Source organism: Melitaea cinxia, chromosome 24 (assembly GCF_905220565.1).
Source record: "Melitaea cinxia chromosome 24, ilMelCinx1.1, whole genome shotgun sequence".
Classification (NCBI taxonomy): Eukaryota; Metazoa; Arthropoda; class Insecta; order Lepidoptera; family Nymphalidae; genus Melitaea; species Melitaea cinxia.
Window position 1 is genome coordinate 6,170,988 of NC_059417.1, and position 15,406 is coordinate 6,186,393.

The 15,406-nt window shown below is 33.8% G+C and overlaps 1 protein-coding gene across 1 annotated transcript; it reads right to left on the reverse strand.

The window, feature by feature from the left end:
* Positions 1-7,082: 7,082 nt before the first annotated feature.
* Positions 7,083-12,645, reverse strand: LOC123665568 (longitudinals lacking protein-like). Its single transcript, XM_045599858.1, has 5 exons — positions 12,514-12,645; positions 12,134-12,251; positions 10,440-10,526; positions 7,922-8,068; positions 7,083-7,721 (listed from the first exon to the last, which is right to left on the reverse strand). The coding sequence occupies exons 2-5, from the start codon at positions 12,227-12,229 to the stop codon at positions 7,665-7,667; spliced, it is 387 nt and encodes a 128-aa protein (XP_045455814.1). The 5' UTR covers positions 12,230-12,251; positions 12,514-12,645; the 3' UTR covers positions 7,083-7,664.
* Between the last annotated feature and the right edge of the window lie 2,761 nt (positions 12,646-15,406).

The window sequence follows — 15,406 nt, forward strand, 5'->3', positions numbered from 1 at the left end:
ATGGGCTTACTCTTGACCTCAGTCTAGCCCTAGAGCACAGACGAGGTCGAAGATGGAGCGAGTTCGCCCAGAAGAAGCCTGTTCACTCGCGCTTTAAATATGTTCGGGTTATATGAACTCGGAAATACAGACGCCGGCAGGGAATTCCATTCCTTGGCTGTGCGCATTAAAAAAGATGATTCGAAGCGCTTTGTACGTATGAAAGGTATATCAATCAGGTAGGAATGAAAGCTCGCGGTACGTCTGAAAGTCCGATGGAAGAAAGGAGATGGGGGTATGAGCTCGTGCAGCTCCAGGGCACACTCTCCAAAGTACAACCTGTAAAAGACCGTTAGACTGGCAACCTTTCTTCGGTGAGCCAGAGTATGAAGAGATTTCACCAAACTGGCATTACCTATAAGCCGCTTGGCTCTGCGTTCCACTGAGTCCAGTGTGGCGAGTTGATATTTAGCTGAGCCATCCCACAAGTGACTACAATATTCCATGCACGATCGGATTTGAGCTTTGTATAGCGTAAGAAGCTGTTTAGGCGTGAAATATCGCTTAACCTTATTTAAGATGCCAAGCTTTCTGGCCGCAGTTTGCGCTTTGGACTCAATGTAATTGCCAAAGTTGAGGTTAGAATTCAACTCTATGCCAAGGAGGTCGAGGGTATCGGACACAGGGACAGGTGTACCACGGAAAGTAGGAGTCAAGTTGAAAGGACTCCGTTTGGTGGAGAATAAACAGGCCTGCGTTTTGGCGGCGTTGAACGTGACCAGGTTGCAATCACCCCATTGGGATACTTGCTCCAGTATTGAATTTGTTCGTTCCACCATGGCCTCTCTCTGAGAACGTATTACGTCCCTGCTGTCTTTTGCGCTGGACAAATATCTCTCAACAATCGTACTGTCATCTGCGTATCCAACAATGCCTGGTCGTAGCATGTCGTTAATATGGAGCAGGAAAAGAGTTGCAGAGAGAACAGAACCTTGAGGGACGCCGGCGTTTATATCCATCAGGTCAGAGGAGCAGCCGTCCACGACCACTCTGATCGACCGTTCACTCAAAAAGTCTGAAATCCAGCTACAAAAGTCAACAGGGATGCCGTAAGCAGGAAGTTTGCTAAGGAGACTTGCGTGCCAAACCCTGTCGAAGGCCTTCGAGATATCTAGTGATACAGCGAGTGCCTCACCATGTTTCTCAATGGCTTCGCCCCAGCAGTGTGTGACATACACCAGAAGATCTCCAGTAGACCGCCCCTGACGAAAGCCGTATTGGTGGTCACTGAGGAGTTCATTGTCCTCTAGGTAGTTCAGCAACTTGCTGTTAAGTACCTTTTCCATGACTTTGCAGAGCATGGAGGTGATGGCGATCGGTCGGTAGTTGCAGGGATTCACTCGGCTACCCTTTTTGGGCACTGGCTGCACATTAGCCAGCTTCCAAGATTTTGGCACCGTTCTAGTTTGAAGAGAGAGGCGGTACAGGCGCGTGAGAACAGGAGACAGCTCAGGTGCACAGGCCTTTAGGACGCGCGCAGGTATACCGTCAGGTCCACTAGTCTTATTCACGTCAAGGTTCAGCAAAACTCTACGGACCTCTTTATTGTGGATCGTAATCTCTTGCATAGAAGAGTCACATCGAGGCAAGGATGGTGGTTGTGTAGAGCTAGCGTCAAGACGCGAATTGCTCGCAAAGAGAGATGCAAACAAGTTTGCCTTTTCCACTGCCGAGTGAGCTAGCGAACCATCAGGCTTCTGCAGAGGAGGCAATGTATGGCGGCAGAAATTGGACTCTACTGCCTTCGACAGAGACCAGAATTGTTTACTACCAGGGGGGTAGGAGGCAAGTTTAGCGCCTATACGACGGATATGGTCGAATCGGGCCTTTTGTAATATCCGTTTATACTGACTTGTTTATACTGACGCCGCGTTGGCGCAACGGTCACAGCTACGGATTGTGCCTGTTGCGCTGGCGGTAGCGGGTTCGATCCCCGCACATGACAAACATTTGTATTGGCCATACAGGTGTTTGCTGTGGTTTGGTTTGTGTGTTTGTGCAGTCCTTGTGAGTCTCCCCACCGTGCCTCGGAGAGCACGTTAAGCCGTCGGTCCTGGTTGTTATCATCTACGCCTGATAGCGATCGTTACTCATAGTAGGAAATATATCCGCCAACCCGCATTGGAGCAGCGTGGTGGATTAAGCTCTGATCCTTCCCCTATATGGGGAAAGAGGCCTATGCCCAGAATTGTTTGTATAAGTGTCCTCTATCCAAATATACCACTTTTATCGTGCTCGGAAATTTTGAAAAAAAACCAAGATGGCGGCGGCTAAATATGCCAGGCTCCATACAAAAATGTTCGAACCCATTTGTAATTTAGAAATAGAAATGGTGAGATTAACGATTTTGTCAACTCATAAAACATCACCATTGCCATATATGTAAAATTATTACTTTTTAACCGACTTCCAAAAAAGGAGGAGGTTCTCAATTCGACTGTATTTTTTTTTTTATGTATGTTACATCAGAACTTTTGACCGGGTGGACCGATTTCGACAATTTTTTTTTTAATCGAAAGGTGGTGTGTGTCAATTGGTCCCATTTAAATTTATTTGAGATCTAACAACTATTTTTCGAGTTATATCTAATAATGCGTTTTTACTTGACGCTTTTTTCGTCGACCTACGTTGTATTATACCGCATAACTTTCTACTGGATGTACCGATTTTTATAATTCTTTTTTTGTTGGAAAGGGGATATCCCTAGTTTAGTACCATGATAAGGAAACCAGGATCTGATGATGGGATCCCAGAGAAATCGAGGGAAACTCTCGAAAATCCGCAATAACTTTTTACTGAGTGTACCGATTTTGATAATTTTTAATTTAATCGAAAGCTGATATTTATCATGTGGTCACATATAAATTTTATCGAGATCTAATAACTACTTTTTGAGTAATCTTTGATAACGCGTAGTTACTTGACTATTTTTTCGTCGATCTACGTTGTATGTTACGTCGATCTTCGATGTAATTGAAGTCGGTTTTTTTTCGTTTGCGAGCAAACACAATTATTGATATAAAATTTAAAATATGAATATTCTAAAATGTTATAAGTTACGTCAATCATTCAATTGCAACTTCTTAGAAATTAATGTAAAGTAACTAGATTTTACTTATCTTCCTTTTGTATCCTATGATAATTTTCATTTGAAAGTTCTTAATTTTTAGTAGTGATATATTAAATATAGTAGCAATCACATTGAAATAAGCACAAAAATATTTATTAAGTATTTTTAATAGTTTTCACATTTTTTATGTGATTTGAGAGGCTTTATATCAAGGAGTGGGCTACAAAAGGATATAGTGTTGTGTGTAGTATACAAATACAAATGAAAGAATCAATTCTAGCTTACTAGCTATATTTAATTTTTTTATTATTCTTATCTAAAATTACAAATCTTTCATTATTTCAATCATTACAAACCATTTCACGTGATTACTATTTAGCGCATACCGTCACTCTGTCTAAAAATATCAGATTTACATTTTTACAACAACTAACATTACAGTAAAAGTTAAAGACGATGGGTTAACTGAAGAAGCGAACGCAAAGGAGTGAAGACCACAAGATGGAAACAAGTTATACTTAAAAAATATAATAAAAAATAAAACTTAAGTTACTAAATAAATTGTGAATGGTGCATTAGAAATGAACAAATGCAAAACGTACATTTTTTAAATATAAATTATTAAATATAAACTGACATTGCACCTATTTTAATATAACACAATATCAAAACGAGAACACAAAGTCAAAATACGGTTTGTACTAAGTTTTTTAATTCTCATTTTTAAGGCTTTTAAAGTTCTAGGTGCCATCAAAAACGAATTTTCAGAAAACATATAGAAAAAACGATTACTTAATCTATAAAATTATGAAAATGTTAACTATATAAGTTAACTATATTAAGGTATCAAATGAAGTGATAAAATATTATGCTGTTTTAATTGCTTTGAGAGGTAAAATAACAATACATGACAATTGTCATTAATAAACAAAATGACGACACCTTATATTACTGACATTAACATCAAAAAACATATGTTTTGGAATTAATATATTATTCTACGGTTCTTAGAACAAAAATTAAAATATAATAACTTATTATAGTTCAAATTATAGTAAAAATACATAGCAATGTATTAATTATGTATGGAGTTGAAAAGTTACTACAATTTTTGTATCGAATCAACACTTGCTTTGGAAATTCAATTTGTTAAAAGGCATTTGTTGGTAATGTAAATCAGCCGTATAATGCCAACAATTCGTTAATTAAACATTAAATTAAAATAATAGGCAAGTAAATTGTTTTTCATTTATATACTTTACAATCTTTATAATTCTCCAGTGTCTTGATATGTTAAACAGTAATTGTTTAGTAATTTTTTTTTATCGTAAATTTTAAAGTTGAAATTGAAACAATATTACAATTAATATTGTTTTTAAAATATTTTAAATCAAAAACATCAATTTAATGTTTACGTACAGCCTCATACATAGTTATAAAAGAATGTTACAATTTAAACTCTAAGCAATATAAAGTACATTTAATATTTAATATTATCAATAAAAAATTAATTGTGTTAATTATATTTTTAATATGTTATTGCTGGCATTTTGAATGTACAGCTCATGGATGTGATCGCAGAGCAGACTTTAGTTAACGTCCTGTGGTATACGAGCTAAAACTTTGGTTGTTAGGTAACTAAGATTGGAAGGGTCCAAAGTGTGACTGTGACCACATCAAACTTTTGTGACATATCTGTTAAAGTTATATAGCTTTGGTAAATCGTAGCTTATAATATATACTAATAAAAATATGTTGGTTCTTGAATTTTCTTAGTGGAGGAATATAAATTTAAATAAATTAACTGGTTAAAGAAATTATGTAAATTTATTGCTCATGTTAGTATCAGTACTAAAATTATATTGAATAGTTTTGTTTATAAAAGATATACTTTCAAGGAAGCTAAGAGTAAAAGTATCATTTCATAGAAGTAAAGTAATTATGTGAAATGTTAAATCATATGAACAGTAAAAAAATATATTTTTATTTTACGATTTCTTTTTTTTCGTACAGGCAATTTATCACTCAAATAAACCTAATAGTATAGGATCCAAATGCAAAATCAGCACATACATTGATGAATAGCAAAATACGTTGACAACAAATATTTATTTATTTAATTAATATAATAATAATTAATTTTGTAGTTTTTTTGTATGTATGTAGAAAATTTGAGAAGCCTTGGGTACCGTCGCCGGCTACGCAGAACGCAAGTATGTGATTTATGTACTGATTTTTCAGCCTGATCTTAGACTTTAAAAGCAATAAAAATGTAAATTCAAGAATTTACTATTTCAGATGTTAGTGTATGTTATCCTTACACTTGCTAAATATCCGTAGTCATATAATTATATAGATCTATAACCATACAGTACCGTTTTTCTTATCACTTTTAAAAAGTGCGTATGTACAAAGTACACATGTCAGAAGTGAAACTTCTTTGGCAAACTAATTTTTAAGTCTATATGTTTATATTTTATTTATTTTGTTTCAGACATAGTCTATATCTTAATGTTAGTAAATCAATAAAATATATATAGAAGCAAATAAAATTAATAAAAAGCAAAAGTAATAGCTTTCTGGACACGACCCCCGTCAGTCAGATTGTAGCCGTATCCAGTGGCACAGTATTGCCGAGTCCCAGCGGTCCGCCAGTGTTCTCAGAATGCCGTTCGAGCTGGTTCGTAGCTTCCGGAGCATGGATGCACACCTCTTACGAATAATGGCATTAAAGCTATCAACGCGCCTTATGCTAAACATTTCGGAGGGACTGCAGTAACGCGGCAACTCGAGCAGAACTCTGAATGCATTGTTGTACTGGACTCTCAGAGCGTTGTACGCACTCTGTGTATACCCGACCCAAAGGCTGCAGGTGTAGAAGGACTGGCAATATGCCTTAAACAGAGTTACCTTCACACTATCAGTACACTTTGCAGACCTTCGGGCCAGCATGTTACAGTACACGGCCAGCGCCCTGCGCTCTCGCTCCAAATCCTCGTCATGGCTGAGGTTGTCCGAAACCCAGTGACCCAGATACTTAAAACGTTCTACTCTATTTAAAGCAACACCTCCAAGATATAAAGGTAGCACATTCGCATAGATTTTCTTGCCGGCCTTAAACACTAGGAGTTGATTCTTTTTCGAGTTGTTTTTGAGTCTCTGGACTTCAACGTACCTTTCACAAATCCGCATTAATTTGCGCAGTACACCTATACTGGGCTTAACAGTACCATATCGTCAGCGTAACTGATGTTATTTACGCAGACGCCCCCATATATTTATACAAATCTAAAGTATTAGATTTCCGTTCCAGCACTATCTAGTTAGTTTGCAATGTAATACTATCGATATTAATGTAACAACCTTTGTAGTTTCTATAGTATAAGCTAGGTGGCTCTGTTGTTCGCCAAAAACGTTGCACATCTTCGTGACGTTAATTAATAATATTGCGTTTCATCCGAAAAATTTTTACCCTCATGCGTCTAAAAAAGTTTTACTTCAATAACGTCGATAAAGTGAAATATTATTACTAACTGCCGCATATAACGAAAAAACTGCATATGAAATCGAATCTATTTCTCGTAGAGTATTTTTCATAGTAATTTATAGGCGTGCTTACGAAATGTATGACGCTAAACGAGTCTATCAAAGTAGCTCGTCTATTTAAGCAAAGTCAAATTTAAAAATGGGCTACGATTTTTATTCACCTACTTCGTGATTAATTACATCTACCAAACCTCCAATTTGAAGGAACGCAGTTAGGAGTCAAATACCTTAAATATTATTAAATAAAAATAAAGTTTTTAAAATTCAAAAATAGTTTTGGTCTTGATTTATATTTGAAATTAAAGTTTAGATTGCATTTACTTTACAAAAGCTAGTTTAATTCAGATATTTCATTATAAAGCTACGATTATACCAAAGCGTATATCCAGAAAAAAGTTTTTAAAAACTAAATAATGAAACAGTTCCAGAAAACTATAGTTTTTAAATTTATAAATTTTATTTGTAAACGAAATATAAGTTCTTTTTATGCACTATTTATTGGAGTTTTGAATTAGAGATTCTCAATTGTCAATTAGTCTATGGTTTACGTTCTTAAATGTTATATTTTGTTATTTATATCTGGGGTTTTTATTTTATCTATAAAAATATTGCTTCATATTTATATATTAACAGCAAAATGTTATAGTCTCCAAAATATTAACTACAAGAACCCTACTTATTGGCCACTGCACTGGTAGCTCAACTATTGACACAGCAGAACAGAAGCACATTTATCAAAGGCATTATCTTAAATTACTAACACAAATTACGAAAATGCATAAAATTTAGATAGAAAGAAAATATAATAAAAGAAACAAAACATAATTGAAAATGAAAAAATAAATGTTAAAACTGACAATAGCAGTGTTGCCAGGTATATTGCGTAAGGCAAAAGTGGGAGGTGTTTTAAAATTGCCATATAAAAATACATACGGTGTGGTGTCGATACATTTATGTTACATTGGTGTTTTAGTTCACTAAAGTCTTTAGATTTAGAACACACACTGGGCTAGCCTTCTCTCTTGATACTAGGCATCTGCGGTGGCGGCTCGGCTAGACCTTTTACCTGTAATAAAATATTGGATTCCATATAGTGCTAACATACAAAATTAAAGAATAGATGAAACAAATGAACACATTTATTGGACATTATTGGATAGCTTTTATGCTGTTAGCAACCATTATTTAAATAATTAGATAAATAAATAAGTACTAGTAAATATTACTTTTATACTATAAAATTAAATAATATCAGTTATAGCTTACTTTAAGTCTAGCAGCAGTTTTTAGGAAAGCCGGCAGTTGTTCCTGAGATACATTCACCTCGCCTGCGTACATGAATTCGAGTATCGCTTGTAAATGCAGATACGACACATCTTTTAAGATTATTATTGGATGTTTTGATGGGTTCTCCTGTAAATATAAACATTTCGTGACTAACTGTATTTTTGTACTAGCTGCCCACACAGACTTCATTCTGTCAAAAGTTAATAGTAAATATATATTTTTTTTATTAAATCTTCCGTGGGCCTTAAGGAAGATACAAAATATAAATTAACCGAATCGTTCGAGCCATTCTCGAGTTATGCGCTTAGCAACATTCATTTTTATTTATATAGATATACACAAGATGATAGGACAGGATACAACAACCTCTCTGAGCACTGTTTTTTTTTTATACTTCAATTTTACAAAACAAGAATATGATTTACCTTAAAATGGTTATTGGATACCATAACCTATGTACATCTGCAACACCAGAAGCATTGCAAGCCAGTGCTGACCCTATCCCTGATCCTCCCTAAGAACTGGCTACCTTGCTCACTTACCATTACTTCAGAGCAGTATTATTTGACTGTAATCTTCAGTAAGGTTAGGTAATTCCCCAGTTCTCACTATCTTATAAGATAATTCCTGCTTTACGCTACTTAGATAAATATCGCCGATATTTCTATTATTTTTATTCATTAAATATTTGTTTCCTAAACAGGTCCACAGAGTTTTCAGAAAAATAAGATCCCCATTTGAGAAGAAGGAATACTGTTCGGCCGTATTCTTGGACATTCAACAGATTGATAGAATTTGGCACAAAGGGCTGCTGTGCAAAATAAAATCATTGTTGCTTCACTCGTTTCTTAGGAGTACTAAAATTATACATTTTAGATAGGATATTTCAGGCGAGAGAGAACGATGCCACATCCACATTCTACGAAATATCTGCAGGCGTACCACAAGGCTCCGTCCTAGGACCAGTTTTGTACACGATATACACGTTGGATTTACCACAGGGCTCAGATGTTACTGTCGCAACCTTCGCGGACGAAACAGCTATATTGGCGTCGAGTGAAAGTCCGATCGAGGCGTCGTCTATACTCCAGAACTCTCTTAAAGAGATAGAAGAATGGTTAGCCAATTGGAGAATGTCTGCTAGCGCCACCAAATCCATACCGTCCGTACATCCGTACTTTTCTTTTAATTTATATTAGCTTTGAGGCGCGAAGCCTTTTATATGGCGAGGCCGTAGGCGGCACACAGCCCACGCTTTACGCTGTCTTTGGGCAGACAGCTCCCACAAATGACACTGAGAGGTATCTAATAATGCGTCTTGACCGAAGGCTCACGAAGAAACACATTCTAACGAAAAGGGATGCAATCAACCTAAAGTTTAAGGATCTCCATTGGCTTATGGGTCGAAACTCTAAGCTGAGCATCGAAAATGATCTGCATACAGCATACAATTGTGGGGAGTAGCGAGTGCCTCTAATTTGATTTAAAATGAGATACTAAGGCAGATGCCGAACGCACCATGGTTCCTCAAAATCTCGGAACTCCATGAACTGCTTCACATTCCAACAATCAAAGAGGAAGTAGCTTTCCCTTGTCTTAGATTCAAAACAAGACTGCAGAAACACCCAAATCAACTTGCTGGTCAGCTGACGAAAGTAATCGCCGTTTAAAAAAGCGACGGGACATATTTGACGACGAAGACGGCTGGTCAAACTGAGCTGTAACACACTAAAGGGCTGAACTTTGTTACACCCTACACAAGATAGACCGACACCACATCTGCTCATAGCCTACCAACCAATTGCACAATTAAAAATGAAAAAAAAAATATAATAATAATTTGTTTCCAAGGTAAATGTTTCTAATAGTAGATTTCTCACCATGTATGTGAACGCTGCTTTACAGATTGGCATATAATTTCTCTAGTATGAGTAACAATTACTATATGGTGTCACAACCAGTACTGATGACTCCACATGCTCTCCAAGATACAGTGGGGAGACTCATAAGGGCTTCATCAAGACCAGAAACTATTATTTGTATTAATACAAATATCTGACTGTGTGTGCTGTGTGGCTACGGCACTAAAGAATTTAGCCACCCCCTCTCTTCCCGTGGGTGTCGTAAGAGGCGACTAAGGGATAACAAGGTTCCACAACCACCTCGGAACTTAAGAAGCCGACCGATGGCGGGATAACCATCAAACTGCTGGCTTTGAAATACACAGGCCGAAGACGGGCAGCAGCGTCTTCGGTGCGACAAAGCCAGTACTGCGGTCACCAACCCGCCTGCCCAGCGTGGTGACTATGGGCAAAACACATGAGTTCACGTTATTTTTGGCGTAAACTTGTGGAGGCCTATGTCCAGCAGTGGACTGTATAGGCTGTAATGATGAAATATCTGACACTAGGAGAAATTGTACCCATGACTACTGGGGTTAACAGCACAACTACATCAGGAGATAGATTTTTGTAATAAAAGAGTAATATATACAGACCTCTAATAAGCTTTTGAAGTAGGGACTGCAAGCTGATAATACCATTTTGTGTGCCTTACACGTCTGGCCCTCACATGCTAGTGTCACCTGAAATATATTTACAAAAATACAATTAGTTATTCATCTTTATCTAATATATAAAATTCTCGTGTTGCGGTGTTTGTAGTTAAACTCCTCCGAAACGGCTTGACCGATTCTCATGAAATTTTGTGTGCATATTGGGTAGGTCAGAGAATCAAACATCTATTTTTCATCCCCTTAAATTTAGGGCCTAAATGTTAAGGGTAGTCCACCCCTAATTTTTTTTTAATTTTTAGATAAATTATTTTTTTATTTTATTATGATTTGGCGTTGAAAAATACATACAACCCCAAATTTCCACCCTTCTACCACCAACCCCTATTTTTAAATAGCGTTTAGCGGCAAGACAACGTTTGCAGAGTCAGCTAGTCTAATATATAAAATTCTCGTGTCGCGGAGTTTGTAGTTACACTCCTCCGAAACGACTTGACCAATTCTCATGAAATTTTGTGTGCATATTGGGTAGGTCTGAAAATCGAAAAACATCTATTTTTCATACCCCTAAGTTGTAGGGGGGGGGGGGGGGGATTAGGGAGGTTAATAAGATATATGGCAAAACAACTTTTGCGGGCTCGGCTAGTATAATATATAAATTTCACGTCACATTGCTTGTCCACTCAAAAACTCACTCACAAATTTGCACACCAATTTGTTGTTTGATTCACCTTGAAAGATAGGCTACATTTTATTTTGATATAAATAATTAATATATTTACAAAAAAATAAGACGGTACAAAGTGCACCAGGCCAGCTAGTATTTAAATAAAATTGCTATAATAGTCATAAATATTTTAAAAAAATTCAATTTTTTAATATAACTGGTTCTGCAAACAAGCATACAGCTCAGCTGATAGTAAGCCATTACTATAGTTTATAGACGTCTGCATCACCAGAAGCATCACAAGCGTGTTGCAGACCCTATTTCCTATTCCCCCCAGAAGCTCTGTTCACCTTACTCACTAACAGGAACATTTACACACAGAACATAAACAGTATTATTTAGCTGCGATCTTCTGTAAGTTTGAGGTACTACCCACTCAGGCTGCTAGTTTGAGCAGGAAATTCGCTGCTGTGCTCTACCTCAGTTAAATCTCAGTTATTTATAAAACGTATTTGTTTATATTATTCAATTATTTATGTTTCTGAAACACTTAAAGAAGACCACAAAGCAGTTCTATTTGTTTTTCTGGTCTGTTTACCAAAGCTTTATCATAGTAAAGTAATACTCAAGCTTTATTAACTTTGAATATATTTTATAAAATACTAGCTGACCCGGCAAACATTGTTTTGCCAATAAACTATCTACTATTTGTGTGCGGGGATTTACTTACAATCGAAAGCGTTGTAGACAATGAAAGTCTGCTTTATTTAGTGCACAGAAAAATTAAAATAATACAGCAGTGATTACATTTCTTGCTGAAAGCATGATCTGAAGACTTCGAGATAAAATGAACTTGATAATTTAGATAAAAATTATTTCATTATAATACAATCTGACTGTTTTAGATAAACTACACACTGGTGTATATACATACATAGGGATTTTTTTTGAAGCTATAGGGTAGATTTAATATAATCAATTATTAACAAATCTCTAAAAATACCGTACTTACGTCTGTAAAACTCTTCTCATCCCTCAAATGTCTGAAGGATGTGACCATATTCGTCTGGAAGTCGTTCCATTTTAGGAAAAATTGTTGGTCCCCCATATTGAATTTTTTTTTTTAAATCCTGTAATCGTTTACAAATGTAAATAACAACAATCTTTAAACATTACGTATTGATACAATTACCGTAGTTATAACTGTTTTAATAGCTTGAACCGTTAATCGAGTAATGAAAAACATTAATGTTACTAGAAATTGTGCATTATAGTTTTCTTTCTACGTCACTATGTGGAATGCATTGCATAGAAAACAAGCTTAACTAGACACTTCACCACAATTTAAATAAATAAACAATTTATCAACATCAAAACTCAATTTTTTATTACCTCAAGGTTAGCACTTATTATTTGGATTATCACAACAAGATAGACAATTTCATCTGAAAATAAAGACGCCGTCTCGCATAAATTAGCGACTTCTTTCTATTTCTTCAAATTCCTTCATTCACCTATTTAGTGTTACCAGATTATCATAATATTGACCCTGTTTAGATTCAAAAATTATTTATGTAATGAAATAAAGCAAATTTGAACATTTCTATAAATTATTTATAAATGTACACACTTTGTAGGTAGTGTTATAATGTATTGTATCACATTAATAAAAAGTAGTATATTTAGTAATAATATATATTATTATTCTACAATAAAAATGAAAAGTATGATTTATTTATTTCGTTGTAGAACTTTAAAACTTTTTAATATATGTTTATATTATTTTTATGTACCTATTACCTATTCAAAGAATGACAATTGGTACGATTTTATACATTTTTGAGGTAGTTTTAATAAGTGGTATTACTAAATCCATGTGTACTTTTTTGGCGATTAAGTTGCGTTCAATTTAAAAACGTATTCATAGATAAAAAATATATACTTTTATTTTATTTATAAAAAAAATAATAATGTTGATATTTTTATAAACTTTCGAAGATTATCACTGTTACAGTTAAAAAAAAGTTAATTGCAGCATGATATTAAATTTTATTCAGATTTTCGTAGGATAGAAAATAACGTGCTGTCATCTAGCGCTGAGTAGTACAAAATCATTCTGAAAGCTTTTGTAAAGGATACATTATAAAATTAAGTAAAAAGTTAATAAGGAGTTAATATTAATAGTGACAAGTTTGAAGTGCACAAATAGTGATAATTATTGTTTTAAAAAAAAGATATCCCAATGAGCCTGTCATTCATTTCAAACAAGTCAGACAGTTAGTAGTAGACTGTTGAATTTCTTTTGTAGCATATCAAATCAGTAGTAGTTCAGTATTGTTTTATTTCTATTATCTTATTAGAAATAGTAATATTCTTTTCTTATATAGTTTTATTAATTAAATCACGATACATTTATCCCGTCAGATATTATAGTTAATGCTGACTACTTGACTAGTATTGTTGGCTAATGTTTACGCGAATTTCATTCATTATAATGACACAACTTTTTTGGATTTACATCGATTTATAAAAGATTAATAGATCAATGGAATTTTATCGCGGTTTATTTTATTAGATAGGTGACATTTCGGATACCTTCCAGCAACCATGGACATGGCAGGAATCCGAAAGTTGTTTCATTATAATATTTGACTAATATTTCATGTATCTGTGAAGGAGGAAGGTTAAGAAAATGGAAACAAGTAATGTGAAAGCAGTAATTCTTTATTTAATACACAATAATAATTGTAATTCACAAAAAACGTTTTTAAAACGACACTCGTATTGCAAATTATATAAGAGAGGCAAAAGTGAATATATGTATGTTTCTTAACATTATGAATTATAGTAATTATAATTAAATGATGCGATAGAATTGGTAATTTTTTAATTATATTTATTATTTAAAAGTATATTCTTAAGTACCTACTATTAAGATTATAACACACAAACTACTTTTTGAAAGGCCAAGCGGTGTTGCCACATCTTATAATTATAGCTTATTTTTAACTATATCTAAATAAGTACAGTTTTTACTTAAGTTATTATTTTTTTATAGATTGTTTAATATTAAGCACAGGTATCGTAAGAAAGTAAGTAATGTACGTACACGCAAATTATTTTTTTATTATATGATACTAATTGATAATGGAAATTGACATAATTACATTTTGAAAATATTTCCATTTAATCTAATTATAATTGACATAACGCAGGAATTTAAAACTAAAAATAGCCACTCTTACATGAAATATCTAATTAGTGGATATGTCTATGATAATATAATAATAATTTAAGCTTTAGTGACAATGTATTCAAATACTTTAATGATACTGAATAAATTACATAATATTGCTTATTCAATACATTACTTTAAAATATAATTTAAAATATATTTTGTATTTGGTATACATTTAGCATCTTTTATTATACAAAGCAGAATTCAAACTTAGGTATATTCTAGCGTATGATTCGTCGATCCATCAAGGAGACTGAACTTCACTAAGACTAACTTACACTAACGAGTTCATAACCCAAAATAAACATTAATGCACCAAAATATTTCTCAAAAATCATAATTAAAAAAAAATTATAACTCTGCGTAATTCTAACATTTTTAAAAAAATATCAAAAAAAAAAAAACATTTAGGTAAACTAAAGTCCACCAAGAGCTTTGGTTAACATAACTATTTAGCTATACATTTATATTTATAAGAGATCTAAAATTCTTAAAAGCAATATTATTAGTCTTTATCATAAAGAAATGCCATGGATTTGAGCAAACAAAATTTATTCTACAGAAACTTATATAGAGATAAATTTACTTAAACAGAAACACTATGTACAGATATATTTCAAATTAAAATTAAAATCTAGAAATAATTACCATCGATAGATAGGTAGCAGAGTAACGTAGAAAAAGAGAAATTTTAATGTAGATAATCGCACGAATTTATAGTATTCATTGGTAGAACATTATTATAAGAGTTTTATTAACTATCTTAATCCCTAAATACACTTAATTCAATCTTGAAAATTGGACATTTGGTTATCTAGTTCGAAGGTTATAAAGAAAAAAAAACTTGACTAGAAAATTTTGGATTTGACAAAAAGATTTTTTGGCTGAAATTCACAACTATTAAAGTAAAACTGAAATGTGTGTGAAGATTAAAGATGAATACGATGCGACTAGATGAAAATGCAGTGTTTTATTTATTTAAGTAATCTTAAAATATTTGCTACTGATCAAAACCTCTCTTATCTTATAATAAATACATTAAAATAT

What these genes read in the sequence shown, in the direction of transcription:
- LOC123665568 (XM_045599858.1), bottom strand. Translation starts at nt 12,229, where the DNA reads ATGGGGGACCAACAATTTTTCCTAAAATGGAACGACTTCCAGACGAAT. An exon ending in ATGAGAAGAGTTTTACAGAC is followed by an intron (nt 10,527 to 12,133) that starts GTAAGTACGGTA and finishes AATATATTTCAG; the next exon opens with GTGACACTAGCATGTGAGGG. An exon ending in AAACTGCTGCTAGACTTAAA is followed by an intron (nt 7,722 to 7,921) that starts GTAAGCTATAAC and finishes ATTTTATTACAG; the next exon opens with GTAAAAGGTCTAGCCGAGCC.